The sequence below is a fragment of the Pezoporus occidentalis genome, unplaced genomic scaffold, assembly GCF_034315485.1.
Source record: "Pezoporus occidentalis ecotype Australia unplaced genomic scaffold, CSIRO_AGI_Poc_V1 ctg130, whole genome shotgun sequence".
NCBI classification, from domain to species: Eukaryota; Metazoa; Chordata; class Aves; order Psittaciformes; family Psittacidae; genus Pezoporus; species Pezoporus occidentalis.
In genome coordinates this window covers 2519231-2547012 of record NW_026913104.1, presented here as the reverse complement: position 1 = coordinate 2547012, position 27782 = coordinate 2519231, and the positions used below count along the sequence as shown (strand labels likewise).

Below are 27782 nucleotides of genomic sequence, written 5' to 3'. Positions count from 1 at the left end.
AGAGGGAGCTGGTGTCATGCAGCATCTTCTATGTCCACCCAGAGGCCATGACTCCAGTCAGACCCTTATTTCCTATAACCACACAATAATAATGCAAAAAAAAAAAACCAAACAGAACTTGCTGGGATTTACAAGAGTTTGCATTGCTTTTCCCCCTTTCTCCCTGAATTCCAAGAGCAAAGGCAACGAAGCATCACACCGACACAGAGGATTAGGAATTATTCTTCTTTTTAATTTCACATGGTTTAAAATACGATATGAAATAAGGCTACAGTATATAAAAAACTCTCCAGCAAAATGATGTGCCAGCATCAGCAATTAAAACAAAACCAATCCCCTCCTTCTTTAAGGGTTCAATGGAGGAGGGACTTCTTTTTGCATCCTTTAAAAAAATGAAACAGAACACAACACAACGCACGGACACACACACACACACACACACATCGCTACATCTCTAAGCTACCTCAGCTCAGTTTGTTTTAAAAAGCACCTGCTTTTTCCTTGTTTTTTTTAATCTATTTTTTTTTTTTAAATCTGGCTTTTAAACTTTTTTTTCCCACTTTTAAAAAATATAAATTATATGAAAATACACGTTGGAAAATAGTTGAACAGCACAATATAACAATCTCTTCTTTTTCTTCTTCTTCTATCAGCTTAAAAAGAAAAATCTCCTGTAAAAACAAAATTAAACCAAAAACAAACAAAAAAAAAAGAACATCCACTTTTTTTTTCTCTTTTTCTACTGAGGCAGATAATTCCTGGAGATATTCCATTACAACATATATGTATACATAGATTTATCATTTATTTAAACCTCTTTGGAATGTAGACAACAGCTCACGGATGTTATATAGACCCTACCAGAGAGCAGAGCACGCCGAGGCATCCCAATATTGCGACATTAAAAAGGAACAAGCAACCAAAGCCCTAAAGCCTTGCAGAAAACCCCTCCAGAAAAGCAAACGCAAGAAGACGGACACGTTTCCCACAGCATCCAAATACCGGTGCTTCCTGGGACCATTCTTTTGGAGGAGGTTGGTTTGGGAAGATGTGAGAAGGTTCAATCGTACAGTATCTTCTATTTCTTGCCCTGTTTGGCCATTTTTCCCACCAAAAGCACCTGAGACATTCCAAACCAAGACATAATTACCCAATTCCAAAAGCCATGTGTATCTACTCAGGGTGAAACTTAACCCCATGCGGAGAAACCAGCACAAGAGTAAGCAGTGTCCCCAACAGTTCTCCATCGTCCCTCTCAAACCCACCTGGTCCAGCATGTGTGAGTGGATTAACCAACTCTTCATGGCCTTGAGGAACAGGAGGGCAGAAGGTTTGGGGTCCAGAACACCTGGTTCAGCACACCCCTTGCCAAAAGCCAAAAAGCAGAAAGATACAAACAAAAACAGAAACAGCAACAAATCTGCAAAGTTCCAGTGTATAAACAGCACACAGCCCTCTCTGGGATGGTCTCTAGAATGGGAATAAAAAGCAAAGGAAAATGGGGAACGATGAACCTGAAGTCCCTAGGACTGTACTGCCCTTCTGCTGCACACAGCCTGTGAGCTGGGATGGCAAAAGGCTGGGAGAAGCACCAGCCAGGAGCTACTCCCCAAAAAACCAGATCTGCTTTCCATACTTTACCCTTTCTAACCTCTAAATCAGCTGCCCCAAAACACTGGCAGCACACAGGTTCAGCTTGGAAACCTGGAAAATCTAAGCACAGTGGACTGGAAGAGAGATTTAGCCTGGCAGGAGGACGGGGTTGGTCCCCGAATTCCCATCGGAAGGAAGTTTTATCCCTGTTTTCTGCTTGGAAAAGGCACTTCAGCTGCAGCAGAGCAGCCAAGCAAGGCAGGAGACATGTCCTGGGATGCAGCACAGTGCCAAGGGCAGGAGACAGCCTCTTTCTAAGGGTCTTGGGGACTCTTTCAAAGCACTGGGAAGGGTAAGCTACAGGCACTGTGCAGCTGCATGCAGGACAGCAGCAGGACACCTACAAACCCCCATCTGATGGCTGAAAATCCATGCAGCGTGTCCTGTTGGGATGCCTTTGCTCTACTCCTCCCCTCCACACTTTCATGCTGCCACATCTGTCTGACTCCCTTTTCAGGTTGGCTCTGTAGCAGAGCTCTGCCCAGGGCCTCATCCATGATACTGATTTTCCTTCCTTCCTCCTCTCCAGCTTGACCAAGCTGCTTTCCCCCATCCTGCCTTCCAGAGACTGATTTCCCAGTGGGCATCATTTCTTTGCTCCTTTGGTGCATGCTTCTTTCACCTTCCCTTCATCCCCTTTTCCTTCCTTTCCATCCATCCAACCCTTTTCTTTCCCTATGCTCAGTGGGACAATGTACAGTCCCATCAGCTAACAGCATAACTAATAGCCTCCCTTACCTAAACCACCACTTTCTTCCATCTCCTTGGGCTGGAGCTCCTTTGTGGCCCACTCATTTCCCCTCCACCATCACCTTTTTTTATAAGCATGCAGCAGTTTTGGGGATGACTTGCCCCCAAATGGCCAACTGGGGATATAGAGGTACCTCTCTAAGCATCTCCTTGCGATTAAGCTCCTTATCCAACACTGCCCCTCTGTACAGACAGTTTAGGTGCCTGTGTATTTTGTCTCTTTGCAGGCAGGGTCGTTTCCTGCCAAGCTGATGCATCAGCCTGTATCCGGCAGGCATATCCCAACGAGCATCTCTGGGAAGCCTTTCCCCACCTCGGCCCCAGCTTCCCTCTCACAGTGCCTCCATAATGAACACAACTCCCTAAAACACACAGACAGACAGACAACACATAAAGAAGGTACTTTTGGTTCAAACACTTAATACTGTCTTTCAAAAGAAAATGCCCAGTGGCTCTCAAGGGAGAAAGATCCCATTTGGCAGCCAGATCTGCATGGATCCAGCTCCAGGTTTGTATCTGGATAAGGAAAAGCTCACTGTCTGATCCTCTAACTCACACCTAGTGAGTTAATGACAGCGGTCAGCATCATCCCAGGAAGTGCTTGGTGCACTTCTCATCATTCACCCTAATGACACCGGTTCATGTTAATCACACCCTGCCAGGCGCTGCAGGATCAGGCTTCCAGAGAGCACTAAAGAACCTATTTGCACGGACAATTTCCTTTCTGCATGTGCCAGGCTGGTTAAGACACAGAATCAAAGAACCCCAGACTCGTTTGGGTTGGAAAGGACCTTAAAGCTCATCTAGTTCCAACCCCCTGCCACAGGCAGGGACAATTTCCACTAGAGCAGCTTGCTCCAAGCCCTGTCCACCCTGGCCTTGAACACTGCCAGGGACGGGGCAGTCACAGCTTCTCTCTGGGCACCCTGTGTCAGTGTCACATACAGCAATAAAGATAAAAGCTGGTTGAAACAGGAAGGAAAACTTTGTTTTTCCAACTTTTTCCTGATTTTTATGCCTCAAATCAACTGATAAATTTTCCATTTACAACATCGAAAACAAGGGAATTTTTTCCATTATACCCTCCAAAAAAGAACAAATCGAATGTTTTGAAAGCACCAAGGTGCTCCTTGAGCACAAAAAAAAAAACTATTTGGAAAACACAAAGAAGACGTTTTCCCTGCTGATCTGGCTTGGTTTTGTGCCCAAAACGCAGCCATACAAAAAAGCCTCTTTGAAAAACAATCCCAAAAGTGGGAATTTCAACCAGCTTTATCAGCAAGTGGCAGAGCAAAGCGTGTGGGGCTGGAGGTGAGAGCAGCACATCCAGCATGCATCACTAGGAGCCAGTTTGGAGTTCATTGTCCTTCACATACGATGCAGAGATGCCGGGTCATAGCGCTCCACTCCTCCAGTGGGGTCTACATAAACTCCTATTTTCATCTTTAACCTTTTCCTCACTGTGATAAAACTCTCTGCTGGCATAACAGAAACAAACACACACAATATTGCAATACTGAGACCATCTTAGAGCTTAAGACTATTTAAAAAAGAAAAAAAATACTGGCACAAAATTTAATAAAATAAAACTTTTAACAGATTTCTTAAAAAAAAAAAAAAAGTCTTGATCCCTCCTAGCAAAAATTCTGTCCTTTGTAGAAAAGCAGACGACCAACAGAAAGGTGATGGCCAAGAACGACGAAGAGTTCTTGGGGTTTTCCCATACTGCCCCTCCCCGAAGCAGGAATAGTCACCCACTTTGGTTTTCCCTCCCCACCCTCAAAGAGAGATTCAAATCCTTGGGAATACTATCGTTTCCTGAACTGCCTGCGTGCGAATAACACAAAATCCGAAGGGATCCATTTGATAATGTTTTTCCTAAACAGCAAGGGATGAGGAGGGGTTTGTTGGGGTTTTTAAGTGAGCTACATTTTTCTGGCTTTCTTAAAACTCAGAATTTCCCCCCCAAAAAAAGCCTTTCTTGGAGCTTTCAGGGGAAGGAAAAAGCTCATCCTTCTACCGGCTGAACACAGTTTGCCTCTTCCGCCTCTCTCTCTCCCAACATCCTCAAAGCATCAAATCTGAGTCGCTCTTTAAAAACAACAAAAACAAATTAACAAATGACCAAAAGAACAGCAAAAATAAGAAAAAGAACCAACAGAAAAAGTCCCATCGACTCTTCAATATGACACGGGGTGACCCTCCACCCCGGCCGGCCACCTTCACTCATCGGCATCTGGCTTGACGTCCAGCATGGCATGGAGCTCCTCGGGTGTGTAGCCCAGCAGGCTCTGCAGGTCGCAGACGAAGCGGTAGACGTAGCGTTTCCCAGCCGTCTTGTGGATGATGTTCTTGTCGTAGTAGTAGCGCAAGCCACGGCTCAGCTTCTCGTAGTTCATCTTGGGCTTGTTTTTCCTCTTGCCCCATCGCCTGGCCACCTGGGAGAGGGGAGAGGAGAGGAGAGTCAAGGAGGGATGTGCATCGCAGGGAATGGACACGAGGGAAGAAAAAGGAGTTTCCTCATCTTTAAGATGGACACAGATGGGTCACAAGCATTAAGGTTTGGGGAAAGCAACCTCCATGCAATGGCAGAACACTGCACATGACTCTATGAGGATGTGCAGGTCATCCTGGGTCACAGAACCACAGAATGGTTTGGGTTGGAAGGGACCTTCAAAGATCATGTAGTCCAATCCTCCTTGAATGGCTCCAGGGATGGTACATCTACCACCTCTGGGCAAGCTGGTACAGTATTCACTCCCCAAAATCTGTGGGAAGTCTCCCTTCTCACCTATACACATCCTTTTTGGCATTATACCTCTTCTCTGCCATGTTGCAGCTACTTCCCACTGACTTTGGGCACAAATTACGGCTTCCCAGGTATTAGTGCAGCCAGTTTTCAGCTGGGATCTAATTCATTGGTTTCCCCTACACATACCCAAGACCAGAACAATGTGACTGCCCAAATCTCAGCCCTGAAAGGAGGAGGGCAGGGTTATCCGCACCAATATTACAAAGGAATCTGGGCCATGCACTCTATTGCAGGGCACTCTACCTCGTCTGGGTCGGAAAGTTTGAATTCCCAGCCATCACCCGTCCAGCTGATGAAGGACTGACAGGACTTGTCAGTGAGCAGTTCCAGCAGGAACTGCCACAGTTGGATGGGTCCACTGCCTAGAAAGACAAGAGAAATACTAGAAATTAATGCCAGGAAAAGCACAGCTCCTTCTATCCGAGGGGTGGGGGGGGAAATATCACATCCAAACAGTACACACTGAAAAGAATAAAACCTTCTACTGTCATAAAGAAAATAATCAGTGACCACAGGGCAAGATGTGGTCTGAGATGACAGCTTGAGAGTTAAATCCTGCAGGTAAAAGAACTTCCTATTTGCAGTAAGAGCTGAATATTCATGCACTGGAACGCTTCACTTCGAGTTACATAAATAGGATTACTTTTCTGGCATCCAAACAGCGAGCAGTCATTGTCTTGGCACAACAGCACCCCTGCTTTCTCCGTGCCAAAAAGCTGCTGGCCATCACATGAACTCCGGCAGACTCCTGCTTCCCGACCTTGACTCTTTGCTCGGTTGCTGCTCATCGAGATAAGGGGGAGGACACCCAGGTATGAAAATCATCTGGCCTCTTTCCAGGGCGTGTTGCTGCAGGAATGGGCTGCGCTGGTGCACAGAGCTCAGTGCAGGGAAGGCAGGGGCTGGCTGGCTCTCTGCATGGGTCTCACCAGCTCAGGACTGTTGCATCTCCCTATCATGGTCTTAGCAAAGTCCTAGTAAACCTCCCTGTGGCTGCTGGTCCCCCTAATCCACTCAAAGTGGCCCATAGCATCCCATACCACGTACATTCAACCTTACAACACCACAGTCCCCGGGGTGCTAATTTTGGCCAACAGCACTCTGACACATCTAATCTGCAGTACCTGGTGCCTGCGGCTTCTCAGCCTGGTTTGGGCTGGATGAATGATGCACATGGAGTGATTTCGAAACCCTTATCCCTTCTTGTGTCCCAATCAAAGGTAGAGGAGAAGCCCTCAAGCCAAATCTCTTTGATGAGCAACTTCCAAATGCAGCCGCACCCTAAATATTGTGCTTAGCTCTGGGCAACATGTTTCAGGAGAGACGTTGCCATGCTCTAAACGCAGCTTAAAATACATCACTAATAACAAGAATGACAATAATAATAATAATAAACAGAACCAGGGGTTAGAGGAAATGATTTATCACAAGAAGAATGGCACAGGCTGCATTAAGACAGCAGGCTGGGGTAAACCCGCCTGCTGACAGCAATGAGTACAGGCTTCAAGCAGGGAGGAGGAAGAATTATGTACTCAGACAAAGGGATGGAGAACAGCTTATTTCCAGGAATGACAATGAATGCTGTCGAGCTGTGGCTGCGGGATAACCCGCGGAGGGAAAAGAGGGCTGTTCCCCCTTTTCCACAAGGTTTAAAATGACTCAAAAGCAGAGGAGCTGGTAGGGAGGAGAAAATGAGAGAGCTGGCTCCAGGACAGGAAAATCACTGTGCCCTATCCAGCCCTCCCCAAACTGTTTCCCTCCTGTTATTCCTAAGGAGCTGCTCCAGGGTTTTCTTGCCAAGCCTGGGGGTTATCACACAGCCAGGGGCTGGACAAGCAGGGAGCTCACACCATCTCTCTGCTTGTGAATGGGAAGATGACACTCAGCGGGGAAAGGCTCCAGCCCAGCGTTGTTCTGGGCAAGAGCTTGCCAAGACGTTGACTCCGTGACCACACTCTCTGGTAGGGTTATCCACACCAAAACAGGGGAGGAAAGTCAGATGACGCCTTTGCCTCCCACCCGAAAGGGAAGAGCCAAAACCCTGGCCTGAAATGCCACCACATCTCGAAACTCAGACCTATTTATAGCAGCACACTTTAAACACAGAGAAAACACTGGGAAAAAAAAGGTTATTTCAGCAGCCTGAGGTCCTCCATGGGTAATCACAGGTGAATTGCCACGGAGCCTGTTTCTCCCAGCCAATCTGACTCTATAGCAATTCCCTACACAGAGAGCATCCAACACCAGCAGCAGGTTAACAGAGAAACAGTCCAAGGAGACACGATTTAAACAAGACCAGATTCATCACCTTGCACTGATTTCTCTCCTGCCCAACCAAATAAGGACTATTCATTGACTCATAAAATGGCCAGAGCTCGAAGCAACCTTAAATCTCATCCAGTTCCAATCCCCTGCCATGGGCAAGGACACCTTCCACTAGAGCAGGTTGCTCCAAGCCCCATCCAACCTGGCCTTGAACACTGCCAGGGATGGAGCAGCCACTGCTTCTCTGGGCATCTAATTCCCAGAATAAGATGGATGAAAACCCACCACCCTGGCACCAGGTTCTGACTGGCCCACTTTGTCTCTGTGGGATCCTTTCAAGGTACAAGTGTCATTAACCCAGCTCATATCTGACATGGAGAGGTGTTGGGAAACCTGGGAGTTTCTTGCCCTCTCTCCAGCAAGCAAGGCAAGGCTCCTGCCTCTGCTCGGCTGGGTATTTGGGGATTCTGAAGGAAGCGGTGTCATCCCTGCAACAGGGATTCCCAAGCTCTATTCCGAGCTGCCTGTGGGACACCGTAAAACCCCAAATTCCTCTGTGTTGGACAAGCAATCATGTCAAGAATGTGTTTACTGCTGGGCTTGCAGGCATGTCTGAGCTCCTATAAACACATACCCCGCCGGAGGGGAAGGCAGCAGAGGCCCTGCAGATGTGCCACTGCTGCTGACTTGGAGCCGTCAGCGAGGCAAGCAATGCCGAGGTGCAGGAACCAAGCCCTGGCACATGCCCCAGCCTGCATGGCCAAAAACTGCTCTGAGGAGGCAGACCAGAGGGTAGGAAGGCAAAATGGTCAGGAAAGGGGTGCTGGAGGTCTGTGCATCATCTGGTAGACCTGCACTGCTGTTATTAGTGCCTGGAGGGCTACCTTCAGAGATGAGAAGCTCACCAGGTACTGGTAGGACAAGGGAGAATGGCTTTAAACTAGAAAATGGTAAGATTTAAATTAGATATTAGGAAGAAGCTTTTCACTATGATGGTGCTGCATAAGTTGCCCAGAGAAGCCGTGGCTGCCCTATCCCTGCCAGTGTTCAAGGCCAGTTTGGATGGGGCTTGGAGCATGGATTTGAACTAGATAATCTTTAAGGTCTGTTCCAACTCAAACCATTCTATGAGCTGCTTCTGCAGCAAGGAGCAGGGAGTTATTCTTCCCAGTGCCTAACAGGATTTCAAAGTGACCTTCGGCTCACGCAGTGATGCCACCCCCCCTATCTCGCATCCCCAAAGCTATCAGGGCAAGCATGAAGCTGCTGGGCTTGTCTCCACGCCCCAAACCTCCGCCCCTGCAGAGCCGGGAGCTTTGCCCATTTTCCATCCCTTCTGCTTCAACTCTTCCACTCATCCCTGCCTGGGGCTGGAAATCCCCACTGCGACGCCGGGACCGGATCACTTCATGGTGCAGGCACGCAGAGCCGCGCCGACTGCCCCAAGGCCAGCGGGTGTATCCCACCACGCAACGGGTTGCCTTGGTTATCTCCAAATACAGCCACTACTGAGAGCTCCTGTAGGCTTTACTTTGGATGCAGCCCTAAGGACGAAGCAGAGGGACACACACCACCTGCTACGGTGCTAGTCCTCGCAGAGGAAACCCAGACCTGGCTAGGGAATGGGGGCAGCTCTGCTCCACAAAAGACAAGGCAAGGGTTCAGACGGTGATGGGACATCCTCCCACCCCACTGAGACCTCAGGCACCCATGAAGGATGCTAAGAATAGTGCGCGCCAAGGCCACAATGGGGGCCCTGTCTGGCCTCGGTGGCACTGAACAGGGTCCTTCAGTGGGGAGTGTCACACCACAGGAATTCTCCCCACGTCAGGGGGAAAATATGCCTTGCAGCCGGATGACAGCCAGCTGCTACAGTGGGAACTGCTTGCTGAGCACTGCCCCTTCAGCATTAGTCCTCCAATAGCACCCCTTGGGGTCCCCAGAGCAAAGGGTTTGGTGCCATGTCATCCCTGTGACATCCTCCCTCGGACCCCATCACCTTCTTACTCAGTGGCTCTGGAGGGGTTTGGAACAGCCACTGTCACTTGTGCAGTGATGGCAGTACCGGTTGGGCTGGGTCAGACCAGTATCTCTGCCTTATCAGTGAGGGCATGGCCCAAACCACGTCATCCCCACTCTCTCCTGAGACAAGTTTCACACACCCACCCCTCTCAACGGCCTCCGTTTTGTTTCCCTTGTTTCAAACAAGAAAAGAAGTGAAAAAAACCACCCCACTGACAAACAAAAAGCGGCGCACCTATCCTGTGCGCTCTGTGGTTTGTGGTTCCAACCCAACAAAACAACTGGGCATAGCAACCTCTCCAAAACAGCCTTCACCTCACACACGTGCCCGCCCTGCCTGAGCCCCCTTTGATGGCACCAAAGGTCCCTCGTTTCTCCCAATGCGTTGGGGAACAGCAGAGCTCATCCCCATCGATCCCTTGTTAGACCAAGTCCAACCACCTCCTCACCAGCTCTTGCCCAAGCTGGTGCACGCAGTCACACCACTGCAAAGTGCTGGCTTTGCATGGGTGGGAGGACAAAGGTGGAGCTCAGATAGAAGCATCTACAAAGAGCTGGCATGAAGAAAGCAGAGAAGGACCCAGAAAGCTCCTGTATATGGAGACATGTACTTTTGGCCATATTTACAGACAGGAGAGCACCCACAATGTGTGAGTTCTGCTCTCCTGATGCATCTCCTCTGTTTCGAGGAAGAACATGCTGGGATGCCAGGCTGGACACAGAGGCTTGCAGCAACCTGCTCCAGTGGAAGGTGTCCCTGTGGCAGGGGGTTGGAACTGGATGAGCTTTAAGGTCTCTTCAACACAAACCAAGCCGCTCTGGTGAGAGCTGAGCTGCTGTCACGCTTGGGCAGCGTAGTGTGGGGCTCATTTCACTGTCATTTGCACATGTCTGGCAGGTGGAGCAGGAGCCACTGAACCAGCCCGAGCCCTAGCACTACCCTTGAGCTCCCCACCTCGCTGCTGGGCCATGCAGGCTCTACACCAGAAGTAGAAATCAGGCAGGAGGTAGTATAGCTGGTCACACTTGAAGTCACCCTGCAAGGGCAGGTACAGGGTATAACCCCGAAGGAGCGAGCCAACGACATCCTCTGCATCACACAGGCGACAATGGTGCTCCTGTGCTGCTTGTTGGAACTAGATGACCCTAGGTCCTTTCCAAGCCTAATTACTCCATGATTCTGTAATTCTGATGGCTGGGGCAGCTGATTGCATCTCCAAATTCCCTCAACCCAAGTTACAAGTGGCTATGTGGATCCCCATAAAGGCACAGTCTCCAGAAGCAGGCAGGAAGGATGCTGATGTTTCTAGGAAAGCTACTGCCCTCACTCTGGATGTCAAGGAACAGAGGGGGCTAGGAAGGCAGCTGCTGGTGGGTTTCTGGATGCCAATGACCACAGCACATCCAGGGAGCTCGCTGGTGGAAGCTTCAGGCCAGCAGCACAGGCAAGAAGAAGAGGGGAAGCAGCACACAAGCTCTCTTGAAAGACCCACTTTCTTTGGCACAGACTTGACTTTCTTGCAAAACAGCAGCTGCGTGCTTTCACTTCTGTGCCACAGATAAGCATCGCTCAGAAACGGAGGCTTGTCAGAGGCTTCAGGCTCTGCACCACAGACAATTCAAGCAGGGCAGATGGGTTTTGCAGGCAAATTTGGGCCCCATCGACATGGCACTGCGAATGCTGATAGCAAGGATTAGGATGGGATCTGGTCTGGGCAAAACCGTTTGGCAGACAGGCGCTCAGGCAAGATAGCATCTGTGAGAGATGGCTATTCCCTGCACTACTGTCTGTCTTCTTCAAGGGCAGCATGATAACGAAGATAGCATCAATCTGTCCCCAAGAGAGATACCCAGGTCATGTGTGATACTAGCTGGGCAGGGGCTGTTAACTCTTTAGGTGCTGTAAGGACATCAGCAACTTCCTAACCAGGTCTGTAAGAAAGGGCAGCATCACAAATGCAAAACCAGCCTTGCAGATGAGAGGTCAAGGTTTGGTGAGCACTCACTTCACCTTTCTCATCCCTCTTTCCTCCATCTGCCTCTCAGACATGAGTGGAATCACTCTGCTCTGCCTGTTCAGCTAAATGGAGCAGTAGCTCGGCACATCACAGCTCTGGTATTGTGGCAATGCAGACAGCACTGTGGGATGGAAAGCCTCAGCCTGCAGAGACGATGCTGAGGTCCTACATACCACAAAGCAAATACACACTATGGCTATAAACCCACGCAGGTGCTTTGCAGCACTCAAGAAATAGTATCATAGAACCACAGAATGCTTTGGGTTGGAAGGGACCTTAAAGCTCATTCAGTTCCAAGCCCCTGCCATGGGTAGGGACACCTTCCAGTAGACCAGCTCCTACCTGGCCACCCACCAACACCAAACACTGCACTGCTGCATGAATAACGAAGCTTAAACTGAGCTTAGCTAAGCCAATGTGAGGTTTAGCACATCTGCCTGCATGGAAGATGCATCCTGACACGCTGCTTGCCAAAATACAATGATGCATTCTACCTGCATTTCCTAGGTCATGCCAAGAGAAGTAAGATCTGGCTTAATGTAAGGCTCAAGCTGGCCAAGCTTTGGAAGAGCCAACTCCAAAACCAGAGGTGCCCAGCGCTGGCCCTCCCTGCAGCTATGGAAACTAAAGTTCACCAACTCCTGAGCAATTACATTTCTCCTTCAGAAAAAAAACCAAAAAGATAAGAAAATTGCATCAACCTCTCTCTGAGCAACCATGGCAACTTGTTAAATTAGGTCAAGATGTGGGGGCAGATAAGGCAGCTTTGAAAAGCTGCACTCAAGCTGGGTGAAGAACACATCAAACGCAAACGGAGCTTCCGCCAAAATGCACCTTCTCACCAAAGCATGTGCCTCCTGGGGCAGATACCATCAGATATCTGTGATAAAGCACTGTGCCACCTCCCTGGGCCACCAGCAAAACAGCCCCTTGGTAACAAAGCCTGAACAATATCATCACGTTCTTAAAGTCAACCTGGAGATGAAGGATGTGATCTCCCAGGCTTCATTCTTCCAACCCTAAAAGGTGCGCACCATGGCATGTGTGTTGGGTGCTCCACTGGCTGGTGATGTGCTGGGCATGGTGGCATCATCTGAGAAACAGAAAGCAAGGTCCTGGTTGCTTTGGGACCCCCGGCTGGTAATCCCCTACTCTGCTCATTTGGAAGCTCCACCTCTTCACCAGAGCTGCAGAGCCCAGACTGAAGTTCCTCTGCTCTAGCTGCTAGACAGCACTTCCCCCTCTGAGTAAATTAGATGTAAAGCAAAGCAAATAAGGAAGGACCTAGGAGTTCTGCTTGAGCGTCCCTTGCTCAGCTGGCCCAAGACAGATGTCCAGCACTTCTCAGTGGCCAGGATGGATTCTTTACACTGATTTTTGCAGACACACACTAGTTTTGAGTTCTGAGGGTGCCCAGTTCTCCTACAGTTTGTAATGCAATGTATTCTCACTTGTTCTCCCTGGGACCTGCTTTCCTATCAACCTGGCTTCGCTTTGCACCCACAATGGGCTCCCTCCGCACAGAAAACAGGAGATGCTGACAGCTCAGTAGGCTTTAGAAAGGGACAGAGAACACTGCCTGCAAAGATCATTTCTCCAAAGCTTGTTCCCAATGGCAAACACAGACCGAGGAGGTTTGAGGACTGAATTACTGCTTCGCAGCACTCCAGCCCAAGGATTTCCAAGTAAGCGCTGCTTTTGGAAACCTCAGGTTTTCCTCTCTCCATTTAAAGTTTCTCAAGTGAAACAACACAGAAGTAAAAAATCAGGCACTCCCCATTACAGATCACACCAAAATGCCTGTGTCCAGGGATTATCTTCCTGGCTCAAAACGGGGTTTGAAATAAGGCAAGGGAAAATGTTACGCAGTGCAAAGCATTTGGAAGTGCGCTCTGGCACTGCATTAACCCAAGTCTCCTCTTCCTGGCGGCACCATTCCAAGGACACTCTTTGGGGTGCTAAGACTCCCTGGCAAAACACAGCATCCAGCCACCGCCTTCAGCTCCCCTCTATGGAGGTGGCTCTTTTCCATGAGCTACAAACAGGGAGGGAAACATCCAGCTTGGAAAATAAAGCTCTTAAGTTTTGTCAAGTGCCTCCGTGCCTCAGTTTCCCCAGCTGTTAAAGTGCAACAGTGCTCCTGAACAGGCACTGACGACCCAGAACACTTCTATGGGGTGCAGTGATAGGTGTCATTAGGAGAAAACAGCAAGAAAACTTCCTCACTGGTCTCATTTCTTAGGAATATCAACTGCCATGGCATGGCGGCGGATGGTGTCCGAGGGCATGGCCCAGCCCAAAACCATTCAGGAACAGCAGAGCACATTTGTATTTTACATTGACTTGGTCGAAACAGGCTCATTGAGCAGGCAGAGCTCAGAGCTTTCTTTCTAACTAAAGCTATAGCAACAAACCACTTCCTTTTTTACACATAGCTCCTAAAATTATCTCTCCACCTCTCCTCCCCTCCGCATCTCTGCCCACCTTACAGAAAACTACGTATCAGCCCCAAGATGAGCCTGTGTGTAGGAGGAGATTTCAGGGACAGTCGCACCTCAGGATCTGCTCTGAACCTGCTGATGATCTTTATCTGCACAAACTATTTCCACCAGCTGCTACCAGCTGGGGCAGGAGAGATCAGTATGTAGGAGGGAAAAGGGGAACTGGCAGGAGGCCGTCCTGCGGATCTTACTTATAGCACAGGGAAAAGACAAGGCACAGAAGGACTGGAAAGGATTATCTCAGTTGGAGCTGGAAGCCCCATCCCAACAGGTTTCTCTTCATGGAGATGCCAGATTGCTGGAGGGCTGTCATATAAAAAGGCAGAGTTTCCATGGCCTATCACCTCATCTCTCTCAGGGCAAGGAATGGAAAAATCTTTGGGTCTGCTTTGGCACCATCACATCCCTGCCTCGCACCAAGGTAAAGAGCAAACCCAAGTGCTTCCTCCATGCAAAAAAAGGGAGAAGACCATTTCACACTGCACACAGCGATGCTGGAATGCAGCCGCTCCTGCTCGATATGGGAAACAACAAGCAAGTAGCCAGCATGTTGCACAGAAGTGTCAGATGGGGAAATGAGGGCTCTCTACTACCTTGCGTTCTCAGCAATACAAACCAGACACCACTTCCAAGCAAACCCAAGCACGAGGCATCCAGGTGTAAATGAAAACACAAGGCATCATATGCCCTGCACTTAGAGCCAGGTCCTCCATCCTCTATGAGGTCTGGAATGCCCATGCTTGGAGAGCTGCATGCTCTCAGGTGTGCCAACATACATGTGGCTGACCCCAGAGACATCCCGGAACTCAATTATGGACAACCCAGAGACCCTGGAGGCTCTGCCCTCCACCGATGGAGAGGTCCTACCCAAGATGCTCACCAGAGAGGCTGTTTCACGAGGAGAGTGACCCTACCTGTGTAGCCAGCAAGGGCAGCAGCAGGAATGACAGGCTTGTCCTTGTTCATATCCGCCCGATCTCGAACATAGTCCTTGAAGGTGCCCTTGGGCTTGTGGTTGGACAGGGTGGCGGGGTAGTCCTCTGAGTCGAAGCTGTCGTAGGAAGGGACACGCTGCAGGCTCTGGAAGGAGGACTGGCTGCTCCAGGACTGCGTCAGGCGGTCGCAGCTGTCGTAGCTCTCTATGCTCTCGAAGGAATCCTGGCCACCGAGTTTACCTGGTGAGAAGGAAGAGAGTGTGAGATGTGCCTGGCCAGCACAGGGATGCTCTGGCTTGCTATAGCCAGAAGGATATTTCGCCTGCTTGCTGCACAAGAAAAGCAGCAACCAGGCAATGATACTGGAATGGTTTGGGTTGGAAGGGACCCTGAAGCTCATCCAGTTCCAACCCCCTGCCATGAGCAGAGACACCTTCCCCTAGAGCAGCTTGCTCCAAGCCCCTGTGTCCAACCTGGCCTTGAACACTGCCAGGGATGGGGCAGCCACAGCTTCTCTGGGCACCCTGTGCCAGCGCCTCACAGGGAAGAACTCCTGCATAATATCTAATCTAAATCTATCATTTTTCAGTTTAAAGCTATTGCTCTGAATGCTCTGTGGGGAACAGCCCCAGCTACGCTTCATCTCCAAAGAAACTCGAAGTACAGCCTGAAGCGGGGATACCTGTATTATCTTGCAATTCAGAGCTGGCCTATCTGAGGCCCAAGCAGCAGAGCAAAGCAGAGAGACTCTGTGAAAAAAACCAAACTCCTGACTTCTCAACCCAAGACCAATGCCTGGGGATAAGTGGAAATCACCCTCTGTTTCAGAAAGGCAACAGCAGAGAAATAACCCACTTCAGCCAGATATTCAAGGCTCAGTTCAAGTGCCCGAATATGGGCACCCCAGGACCTCTTGCTCTTGCTGCTGAAAGCTCTGGGTCTCCAGTAAGTCCCATCTGCCAACACTGGACACCCAGCTTCTTTACTTTTGATGCTTCCTACAAAGCTCTACAGCAGCCTTTTATTGCCGTATGTTACGACCAGCTTCCACCCCCCCAAATCCCCAAACAGCAGCAGATTTGATGGAGGAGGAGAGCAAAAGGCTGAGAGCTCAAACAGTTCTTTCCCCAGTGCTGGTAAGGTGAGCACAGCTGGGTTGTATCAAGGCTACTCTCTGGGATATTTTTAGTACAGACCAGAACACGAGAGGCCAGATCCTCAGCAGTGCTATGCTGCTTTACACCCACTAGAGACAGCGTAAGTATACCCTCTGTACTTAAAACAGAGAGCTAAAATAGGCTCCAAAGAACAAACTGAAATTGTTCTCTCTGATCTCCCGTACGCTGCTGATTGCTCAACATCTTTACTGACAAACTCAGAGCGTAACAGGATCATTCAAGTTCAGTTATTTCCCAAACCGGGCTAAAAACAGCTGCTGGGATTGTGCAAGAACTCCTGGAGAAATTTCCATTGGCAAAGCCACCCGCAGCCTGAGCCCACAGAGTGAATCCCAGCGGAATGGGAACGTGGAAGGATGTTGGCATGCTCCCCCAAATACTTGTGCTGTAGTTTGAAGAGCACTTGCTCTGGAAAGACTCAACTACCGAAGGCTCTGCACTGATTGCTGGCCTGGGACCATGTGAAGTTGGGATTCATTGGCTTAATCCTGCTGGTAATTCTTTGAAAATACACCTAATTTGACTTAGCTGGAAAAACAGGAGGAACTCATGGGTTTGGCAGCTACACCTTCCAAGCAGACACCCTCACTGATAAGGCAGAGGGGAACAACTCCCATGGGACCCCAAAAGTAACTCCTGAAGCCCACGACAAAAGGCAACCCTCTGGAAAACCTTCACCTTGAACGTCAAACTGATGAAGAGCTTGATTTGGTGGCAGACTAACCTTAACCTTTTAACACAGTGGAAGGTAAAGATGCAGGTAAATATGAATTAACTGGACTCCGCTTTATATTAAGGCCCTTCCACATGGCTGAAAGGCAGGTTAGTGTAAGCATGGCCACAGCCTGTTGCATTTCTTCAGTCACTATCAGTATGTTAAAGTGTTTGTTAATGCCAGGGGCCCTTGGTCCCCAGTGTTAAGGGCTCTTTCTCTCCTGCCCTGGAGCCTTTTTAGGCTTGCCAGTGAGACCAGCCTGAAGGTACCATTGCAAAAGCATGCCTGAACAATTGCATTTTAATGAGAATCATTATGAAATCACCTATGTTAAAGAAAAGGTCAAGAAAAGGGAAAGACACTGATGAAAGAGAGCCAGAAAAACAAGCCCAGAAAGAGGAGCTTACCTAAAATTATAACACTACTGCCCTTGTATTGTCCAAGTCACCTCTCTTACATTAACACTGAGCCAGCAGCAGAAGCAGAGGTAATAATACAAACAATAACTTTCCTGTCATTAGCTCTCCCAGCTTGGGAGAAGAATGAGGAACTTAAAACGAGCTCCACTAAGCACACATATGCAGTGCAGACCTGCACAGGCGCTCCAGCTTGCACAGGGAGTCAAAACATCCTCATCTCTCAGAGCTGGATGAATGGGTTTAAATGTTCAACATCAAACCTGGCTCACAGCAACACGTTACTATAATGAATGTGAGGCATGGGGACACCTGGATTCTATTCAGGCCGTGATGGCAAGCAGGTCACATCTCTTCCCTGTGCCTCAGGTTCCCTACCTGGAATCGGGAGATAATGATATCCCTTTGTAAGCGACTTTGAGCTCTATGGATTAAACTTTGCCTTTGAATATAAACCATGAACCAGATCCTTAGCCTTGTGTTAATGACAAAGTAGTTGGGCATCTGGGCCCCACGTGTACAGAATTTAATAACATTAATTGAAAAGGTATTTGGGCTCAGACCCTCAGAAGTGTTCAGGTGTTTAAATCCCATCATCTCAAACAGGAATCATGTACCTATAACTCTCTGGAGGTGTAGGGCTGTAGCACAAGGATTCAGGGGGTCCCTTCAGCTCTGTTGCAGATTCAACCCATGACATCTGCATCTCCTAACAAAGCACAGGGCTTGGGTTCATCAGAACAGATTATTAGTTCAAGCAAGCAGCCGTCAAAATCAATGGAGATCATGGATAAAGACTTTGGATCATCAAATGTAAAACCCTTCAAGGCCTGACAAGAACTTATGGAAGAATCTGTGGGGTTTTTGCCTGGTCTCCTAGGAAATGTGATTTATACCAGCACACAGCAGCCTGTCCTCCCTAATAACCTTAAAGCCTTTTTCGGCTTCACTTGAGTTTGACATCAAAGTACAGAGCCAGAAACGCCACATTTCTGCAGATGTTGTAAAAACAGGCAGCAGAGTAGAGAAAAGGAAGAACTCCTTCATGTCTTCCCTGGAGAGAAAGGCAGGGAGGGCTCGACGCCATCTGGGAGTTCACTTGTAAGACATATATGGGAAATGGCTTTGTTACTGCAACTGCATGGCTCCCTTGGTGCCCCAAAGCACTATTTCCTGCAGGAGGGAAAGCAGCACTTAGGTTGATATAGGTAGAGTAGCAAGGACCCAAGTAAACCCTGGGAGATACCCAACTTTACCTCGACTGGCACGTCCCATGCACATGTTATCTGGCGTAACCACTTCTTGCTTGATCGTGAAGTAGTCTGTCTGCAGGGAATCCGTCTGCACTGGGTCACGCAGGATGACTGAGGGATAGTCGTTCTCGTACTTGAGGGACAGGAGCTCTTCCGAGCTGATGGGATGGAGGGTCTGGTAGGACTCTGTGATGAAGCTGGGCTCGGAGAACTCAGAGGGAGGCACACACTGTGCATGCTCAATGCCATAGCCTGTTGGCAGAATAGGGGTGTTAGAAAGCAACCCAAACAGCTCAGGGAAACCAGAACGTTGCTTGCTCCCCCTCAGCACAGTGAGATTTGAAAACTGGAGTGCAAGAGGAGACTGCCTTTGGGTACAAAATACCTGGCACAACTGGGCACTAATACTGAGGAAGGTTTCTAAAAGCTACAGACAGACTGTCTTACCAATAAGCAAGTTAAAGGATAAGACATCCTTAACCAGCATCAATGTGCATTACGACAAACTCCTCTTGGGCAAGCTGCTAGTGGGGAAAAGCTGGAAAAATCAAAGAGTGTAGCCTCAGCAAAGGAGACAAAAGGCAAAGAAGTCTCACTGACGACTGCAATATATGAGTCACTTCCAGAGTCACCTCTTCTCTCAGGCCAAAGCCTGGAATCCCTATTTAAGGGATACGGGGTTTTCTGGCTGGTTCATGAAATACAGATTTCAAATCCCTTAAGGAACATCTCCAAAACAATAGCAATGGGAAGTGCAGGAGTCCGAATTGATGATTCAGCCCTTTCCTTGCTAGGCTCCCACCTCGCAATCCAGAAGGAAGCCTTATTCTCCCCCATTCCTGCCCTTTTTTAGTAAGTTTTTTTAAAAATCCCCGTTTTTCTGGAATGCTGAGGTCACTTTTCAGTGCTTGCAAAGTCGGACTGTGTCATCTCACTGCAGGCACCAATGTACTACAGATGGCTTGTGAATAAACCAAGAACACCATTAGGAAAGACAAGGTCACACACTTTGCATGCTCTGCCACGACAGAGCAACACGGTGCAGTCCTCACGTGATGCGGTCAGATCTCCAATAGGTGACACTTTCATGGCTAGAAAAGCACCAGAATGATACTGACAATTGTGACTTACTAATTAAGTAGTCTGAAGTATAGCGGGACTCTGGGTATGTTGTGTTCACTCCGTTTGCTGGGTACGGTTTTACCTCTTCTGCAAAGAGGAAAGGAAGGAAATGTCACATGTCCGTAGGCACATCGTGCTGCGCAAGGCTTGCTGTAACAGACAGAGCTCTGAACTTCCTAAAATGCTTCTTGCTGGGTTATGCTGGAATGTCCAAAGGAACAGAAACGAGTTAGGAGCTGAAATGCCGCCCAGACAAGTGCGTGATGCATTTGGGGTCCTCTGAGAATTCTTGCTGCAGGAAGGCCTGGATTTAAACCAAACCAAACAGCAACAACTTTCTCAACCAGAGGCTCCAGGTAGTTCTGAAATACTAGTTGCATCATTTCCTTGCTTGCTCTAATTTCTGGTGTCTTTCATTCTCTTGAGGATTGCTTATCGCACATGTAGGAGCACAAGAAGTATCTCCACCATACAAGGACTGTTGTTGAAGAAACCCCTGTTTCTAGAACAGCAGCATGCAAGTGAGTGGGTAATGCAAAATCAGCTCCTATGGCCCACAACAATACTAATTCCAGGTCTACTCATCACCTTTTACCTTGCACCTGAAGCAGGCAGATGCCATGCTCAGAAAAAGCTTTGCCACACCGTCCATCATCCAACTCCTGATACAGACCTCGCTGTGTATATATGGGCAGCACATAGAATGTTGCCTTCCTATAGGCATAAATCACTGTGAAAGAGCAGGTAGCACATCAAAGCACAGATTCCCCACTTTCCATGCCTTTTCCTGAGCACTCTGGTTGTCCTGGGAAAGCAAATTCAGCGCCAAGCCCATGTAAAAGCCACACTGCTGCTCCCCTGACCAGTTTTTCCATTAGCACCTTACTCATTCCAGCACGGTATGTGGGCTGAGATACCGGCTTGGGAGACTTTCTTCCCATTGCAGAGGGTAACCAAAATAAAACACACACACACAGAGACCACTCCGGGTTGTTTATTCCTGCTGAGGCTGAAGAGAAGCGAACCGAAGATAACGCACGTTCGCTTGCAAGGAGCCTAATTTTGTCCCTCTCTCCTGGGGATTGCAGGGTGGAAAATATTCCCTAACAAAAGGAGGGTTTGTGCAAACAGAGACCTAATGAGAAACGCTCCTCTCCACTCCCCACAGTGTCTGCCAAGGGGCAGGGTGGGTGACCACAGAGAAAGAGAGTAACCTTCTGCTATGCTTACAGTCAAGTGGAGGGCACTGCTGACTGCTGGTAACTGAAGAGGTTATTTTGGGAAGAAATTTGGGAAAAATAGGCCTGCAAATACCCAAATCCATGCAAGGAAAAGTCACCCCATCTGCTGCCTTTTTTAAGCCCTGTGGTACATGAGTCACTCTCAGAAAGCGCTCACAAGGGAGGCGTGTTAGCAAGGTCACGGCCTGTCCCAGCACAACCTGATGCTACAGGTAAAGCCAAGCATTCTGGGGTTAACCACCAGTCCCAACATCAACACCCCCAAGTGATGATGGTGGGTGGCTGGGGAAGATGGAATAGTCGGGATTAACGAGCTGGACCCTGACTCCATGGTTAAGCCTGGGGAAACCTTAATCTCTTCACGCTTTGTGGACCTGCTTGAGTGAATCCAGAGGAGGTCACAAAGATGCTTTGAGGGCTGAAGCACCTCTGCTATGGAGATAGGGAACAAGATGCCTACTTTAATATGAAACTACAGCTCCAAGCTCATCTCCATGCCCTGGGAATCTGCGGGAAGGAGCTGCAAACCCAGCTCTGATACCTCCATCACCCTCTCCACTGGAACAAATGAAGAAGGGTTGTGGGAAGGCAGAGCTGCACCCCAAGCAATGGCTCATAGCAAGGAGAAATTGGACTGACCACAACATTTTGCTTTGTTTAGTTAAGCTGCTTGCTGTTGATAGAAGCACTTAATGAAAAATAGGCAAAATGAGAAGAAGAGAACAGATATATGGAGTCAGAGAGCAGAATAACAGCCTGTCGTACACAGGGCCTGGGAAGAACCGTGTTTACTTTCTGCAAACCACAGGTAGCAGTAAAATTAGTACTCAGCAATTAACATCCATTTGTCAATGGTTTCCTGGAAGGCATAACTTTGCTCCCCCTCCCCTTCCTGACAAGCACACAGGGTTGATCTGACGGTGCAAGGGATATTCCAGGAAAGCAAATAGCTCTGGCACAGAAAGGAGCCCTGATTTGCTGCTGCCCCTGCTCATGGCTCGCGGTTAAAGGTGTTAAGCTCTTCTCCTGCTCTTTAGAAGCCATCCCAGGCTGAGTGCTGCTCAGTGTGAAAATCAACACCCGAAATCCATGTGTGATGTGTGTCCCCCCTCAAATCACTGAAAATTAATGCCCTTGATGCTGTCACGCAGGGACCAGCAGAGGTGGCTTTTCCTGTGGGGAAAACACCATCTGGGACATGAAACAAAGCAAAGCAGCTTCCAATCATAGCTGGGAAATGAGGGTGGGATTTTGGTGGCATTGTTGTACCCAGCACTACTGGAGGAAGCAGTAAAACTCACAACAGGAGCTGAACGAGCCGAGGAAGAATGCTTTGGAAAATCCCACCGTTGTTTCCAGGCAGGCAGAGTGCCCCTGCCCGCTGCGGATTCCTGCCAAGCACCCGGCACTAACACTCTTCCTCTTTCAAGCACTGCCAGGACTTGCACTGCCTGCTACCGGTTGGGATGCCCACATGAAATCCTACTGGGAAGCTGGGCTTTGAAAGCTGCTTTGACTGGGATCAAAGCCCAAGGTGAACACCTCACTGAGGAGTCAGACTGCAAGCCAAGGTCTTTGGAAAGGCCCAAAATCAGGCTAGCCAGGACGGCGCGAGTCATTCAGCCTGGGGACTCCAGGGCTCACCTTTCTGCAGGATCTCCAGATGTTCCCAAAGGATGTCTCCCACAAAGTCAGGCGCTAGCTCCAGGAAGCATTCCTTGCCCAGGGCACAGAGGGCAGCTCCGTTCATGCAGAACTTCTGGAAATCCACTCCCTTCAGGCTGAACTCATTCACTGCCCACATCACCCAGTCCCGCACGTGCGTCTCCGTCCACTGCTGGGGATCTGCAACAAGGAGCGGGCAGAAGAGATGCGTCAGTGAGCAACCACAAGCCATTTCCACAGGAGAACAGGATACAGATGGTGCTACTGCTGCAGTGCACAGCCTCGTCCTACAGAGATTGGCAGTGCACTGGCATAAGGGTAAAATGTGGTGGGGGAACATCATTCCCACAGTTTGGATCAGCCCTATCACAGATATTATTTCATACAAGGAAGGAGTTTGGAATTGTTTGGGACTTTTAAAAATCCCACCGGTTCTCTGACCCCTTCTCCCACCCACTTCTCCCATTTTGCTCCACTCCTGCCTGTCACCAGGCTCTATTAAAAGGGTTCCTGCTGCTTCTCCATAGAGATGCCTTGCAAATGGAAGTCTTTGGAGCTGCCTCCAAAGCAGCAGGGTCCCAAAGGTGCAGATATTAACAGGACAGGCAGGCACAATTGGTCACATAGGTGTAGTGTGCAAGTGGCAGGAGGACACAATCTCTGTGGCTGCTCACTGGGAAACCATGTCTTACCTTTGGGGATTCCCAGCCGCTGCTGCTCTTTGGCAAAGCCACTGAAGGTGGCTTTCAAGGCCTGAGACATCATTTCTTTGCTGCTGGGAGTTAATAAAGGCACATCCGCACATTCCATATCTGAAAGAGGCAGGAGAGAAAATCAGCCATAAGGACATGGGACTGGGAAAGATGAGAGGAGTCGTGCTGACCACTGAACCGCTAGAATAACAAAGGAATCCTCTTTTCTTCTGGAATTTTCACACCCAAATCGCTCTAATCCAACACATAAACTCTGCAAGTCCCATGAGGAGGCTTCTGAAACACAAGAAGGAGAACCTTGAGCATGTAATAAGCTTGCACTGAAGCTGGGTGACACAATGTGCATGGTCTCCCTGTAATCCAACCATGAAAGCGCTACTGGAAATTTGACAGTGACAAAGACCTTCCCAGACATCATCCTACAGGGCTTCATCATCTAAGGTAGTATCTAGAGCCTGGGAGATAGCTGAGCACTTCCAAACACCAGGGAAGGTAGAGTCCTAGACCAGTGTGAAGGAGGAAGCAGAAGAAAAGCATCTCTGAACTACCGCTCCACGTCTGGGCATCCCACTCCAAAGGAAAGCAAAAGGAAAACACTCATTTTAAAGCAGCCCTGGAAAAAGTAAGCTGACAGCAGGCCGGGGCAGGACAGAGAGCCGGCAGAAAACCCATTCGAGAAGGGAGGGAAAACAAAGAGCTGGAAAATCCCACATTAGCAAGAGTTACATCATGCACAGCCCATGGTACAGAGCAATGCGTTTCGGGGTGAGTCACTGAACAACGCTGAGCCACCCCCATGGGAGAGCATGGAGCCAAGAGCCGGGCCTTGGAGTACGTCCTGATGAGAAGCAAAGCTCTTCCTTTCTTTTCTTTTCCCTTTTTCCAATTCATGTGGAAGGAAGGGGGTGTTTGTAGCCAAAGAGTTTCACATAAGCAACCATCTGAAGGAAAACCCTCCCCTATCTGAATCACCAGGCTGGATGGGGCTTGGAGCAACCTGCTTGAGTGGAAGGTGTCCCTCCCCATGGCAGGGGGTTGGAACTGTATGAGCTTTAAGGTCCCTGCCAACCCAAACCAGTCTGGGATTCTGGGATTCCCAGTCTGGGCTTCCTGCTCCACTGAGGTCCTCCCCAGCCACACTCACAGGCATCATTTGAAGTCCAAACAATACCATCAGCTGGATGCACCAAATGCAATTCCACTGCTAAGCCAAACAGAGCAACTTTTTTGTCTTCATCTTTGCACTTTCCACCTATCATCCCCAAGTAAAAGACATGCAAAATTCCCCCCCTGTTTGCAGCTCCCTCTAAAGTTAGTTACCAAGGCACAGAAGGAATTGCACTAGTACCAGAATTCCCAACACCAACCCTCTCGGGACCTGATTCCTCCCCCTAACCTCACCGCATAAATCAAGGACTGCCTGCCACAGTGGAAGTATCAGGACCTTCGAAAGCAAATAATGCACTGAAAGGCTATTTGGCAAATTACACTTCATTATTTACTGGATTTGGCTGGAGAGGGCATGGAAAACCGAGCAGCCACCCTCGCTATCTCTGTTCTCCATCTGCCGTGCCGAGATAACACTGGGAGAAAGTGGTTCAGTGCCCCTTTCCCTTCATCCTCATGTTACATTTTAATGCTTTGCTTTGCTGTGCTCTGTGGTTCCAGGGACCACCCAGGAATCTGCTCCCCTCCACTGGCTGGTTAAACAGCCGTTCCCTGCTCCCGGGTGCTATGGGAAGATGAGTCAAAGCTGGGTTTAAAGAACATTTCTAACCCCAATTTGAACACTGAATCACTCGCAAAAACCTATGTGGAGGTGGTCTCCTTATACAAGCAGCAGGGCAAGGTGAGGTTTACTTATGACACAAGTAAATACCTCTCATGGCCCCCCCATCCTCTCCAGCAGGATTGAGGTTGGGTTTGTACATACCCGGTGAATCAATTTTTCAGTAGCGGGGGATAAGGTTTCGGTTTGGTAAGGTGAACGCTGAGCTCTGCACAAACACCATGTCAAAACAGGGAAGACTTAAAAGCAATTCCCAGAGAGAGGTCACCAGAGAAGCAAACAGTCTGTTTTCAAGTTGAAAATGCAGAGTGCCACAAGAGGGTTTCTATTTAGACACCGAAATAAATCAGAATGTCCATTTCAAGGCTGCTTCTCCAAATAATGTTGTACTCGGCTTTTGAAACATCATCTCCTCTTTTTCCTGTTAGAACACAACTACCAGTTACCATTTCTTCAGAAGACAAAACAGCCCCAAAGTCCCAAGCCTGCAAATGCCTGCAGAAGCCTTATTTGAGTCAGCAGCGTCCCATGTAGACAGAAAAGCTCCTATGGGTCAAATAAAATGTGTGTGTAAAGCCCTCCATGACTGTCTGTGGACCTGGAAGAGATGACAGGGATGGAGTTTTTAACCTGAATTCTGCCTCTGCTGGTTTTGAGACTTTACTTAATTTACTTAAGTATTTACTGGATTTACTTCAATATCATCTTCTTTGTGAATCCCTGCGGGGCCAGGGAGCACAATGGGCTTTACCTGGCTCTGCTTTATGCAGCTTTGCTGGGTACAGGGGAGTTACTGCCTGGAGAGGAGAATTAAGCCCTGGTGATGTCCTCCAGCACCCACAGACAAGCCCTTTAGCCTTCGGTTTGGGATGCTTAAAGGTCAGAGTGAAGCAGCCTTTCTGTAACAAAAGCCACCAGGCTCAGGTCCCCGGTTTCAGCTTTCACCACCATCTGAAACCTGTTTCCAAGATTTTAATCAAATCTTGCACAAATAAAAAGTCTCCTTTTGTGTCCCTCCTGCTGTCCATAACCACACACACGCTCGCAGGCGTGCACACACGTGGGCGCAGGAGAAATACACCTGGGGAAGCAGGAGCCAGCATCAACCCATCTGTTACACCCAAGCTCAGTTTAGAAATGTCAGGGGTTTAACCCACAAAGCAAGCACAGCAGTGGGGCTGTTCCTGCCTGTGGCAGGGGCTGGAATTGGATGAGCTTTAAGGCCCCTTCCAACCCAAACCATTCTGTGATTTGCCTTGCACGGGGGGAAGGCAGAGAGGGACATCTACTTATCTTAGCTGCAACTAAGATCCCAGAGGCTTCTCAAAACCAGACCCAATTTTTCCACCAGCTCCTCAATATCCCTGGGGACAAGACTTCAGAAAGACAAGAGGATAACAACAACCCTGACCCTACCAAGAGCCAGCACTGCATCCCTGTGTGGGTTTCATGCCCAAACCCCACCACTCGACTCCTACTAGGTGTTGCATCAAGAGATGTGGAGCCTGAGAGAAAACCAGCCAGCGAATGGACAAGGAGGTCAAGATCACCAAGTTCATCTCCCAGCCACATTCCCGCTCTGCTCTCACCAGGCTCCACATGTATAAACTTTTTCCATGCATCTGAGCTTTTTTAAGGAGCATGATTTACAAACTTCAGGGATTTTGACCTTAAAACGCAAGCAGCCCCGCTGCACGCCAAAGCATTAGCATCTGATTGCATAAGCAAAACAAATGGCAGCAAAGGGAACAAAAACCCAAGATGCTCCAAGCAGGAGGATGGGAGCAAAGTCATTTTTCACGCGAGTTTCCACTCGGGGTCAATGCCTCTTTAAAGCTCCCCTCTGCCACTCACTTTCTTTCCCAGTCAGTGTGCCCTTGTCTGGTCCCTGCTCTTTTACTCAGGAGCCTGCATGTAAATGGGTGTACCTGACCCAGTGGCCTCCTCCTGCCCTTGTTCTGATGGATGGACAGCAAGGCCAGGAACCCAGCACTGTCCCAGGTAAGACCCTGCTCCCTGCACAGCATCCTTATTCTGCCCTTCCCAGGCCTCAGACTAAGCCTGCAGTACTCTGGTATCATGGGGATTTCTGGTCTTTCGGTGACTTGGAAGAGGCATGAGGACTCTCTTGCATCGGTTTCAAACCAGATCATTTGCAGAGAGTCAAGAAAAGTCTTGTCTATGAGACTATGATCCAAGGGTGGCAGGAATTCAGCCCTTTTTCCCCTCAAAAGACCTCAATCCCTATGCCCTGAGCTACCCAAGATCCTCCTTAAGCCCCAGTGCTGCTCCACATTGAGGTGCCCGCTATCCAGGATCTCCTCCCATTGCTGGATGCCTGAGATGGAGCAGGGGAGTTTCTAAGAGGCTTTGCAACCCTCTTCACATGTGCCCACTGCAAGCCCATGACCCCCAAGCCCCCCAAGCCTCTCCATCCCCAGTTTATGACAAGCTCAAAGCTGCCCGAGTTCCTCCCCCTGCTGCTCCAATTCCCCTCCATCCCAGCCTTCCCGAGGCGTAAACCCATGTCAGAGCTAGCGATGGGGGAAGCCGAAACACACACGAGCATTCCCAACAGCAGGGTTCAGCAGCCGAGAAACCTTTCTCAGGATAAGAGGAGGCTGTGGAGAGGGGGGCCGGGAGCTGAGACCCTTCCCACGCTCCCCGAGGCAGCAGCCTGGGCACCATGGAAGCATCATCTCCCCATCTCAGGTTTCCACCACCGCTTTTCCCA

General features: G+C 49.1%; 1 protein-coding gene across 5 annotated transcripts in view; it reads right to left on the bottom strand.

Annotated features, from left to right (window-relative positions):
* Positions 1-211: 211 nt before the first annotated feature.
* Positions 212-27782, bottom strand: part of ETS1 (ETS proto-oncogene 1, transcription factor) — a 71446-nt gene continuing 43875 nt past the window's right edge. For all 5 annotated transcript variants that reach the window (XM_062608761.1, XM_062608764.1, XM_062608763.1 and 2 more), the window contains 7 exons: positions 23239-23358; positions 22526-22726; positions 19650-19727; positions 18522-18770; positions 14936-15196; positions 5459-5577; positions 212-4841 (listed from right to left, as the gene is read on the bottom strand). In XM_062608761.1, coding sequence (XP_062464745.1) covers positions 4626-4841; positions 5459-5577; positions 14936-15196; positions 18522-18770; positions 19650-19727; positions 22526-22726; positions 23239-23358 — 1244 coding nt within the window. In that variant the 3' untranslated portion in view covers positions 212-4625. The remainder of the gene's footprint in view (positions 4842-5458; positions 5578-14935; positions 15197-18521; positions 18771-19649; positions 19728-22525; positions 22727-23238; positions 23359-27782) is intronic.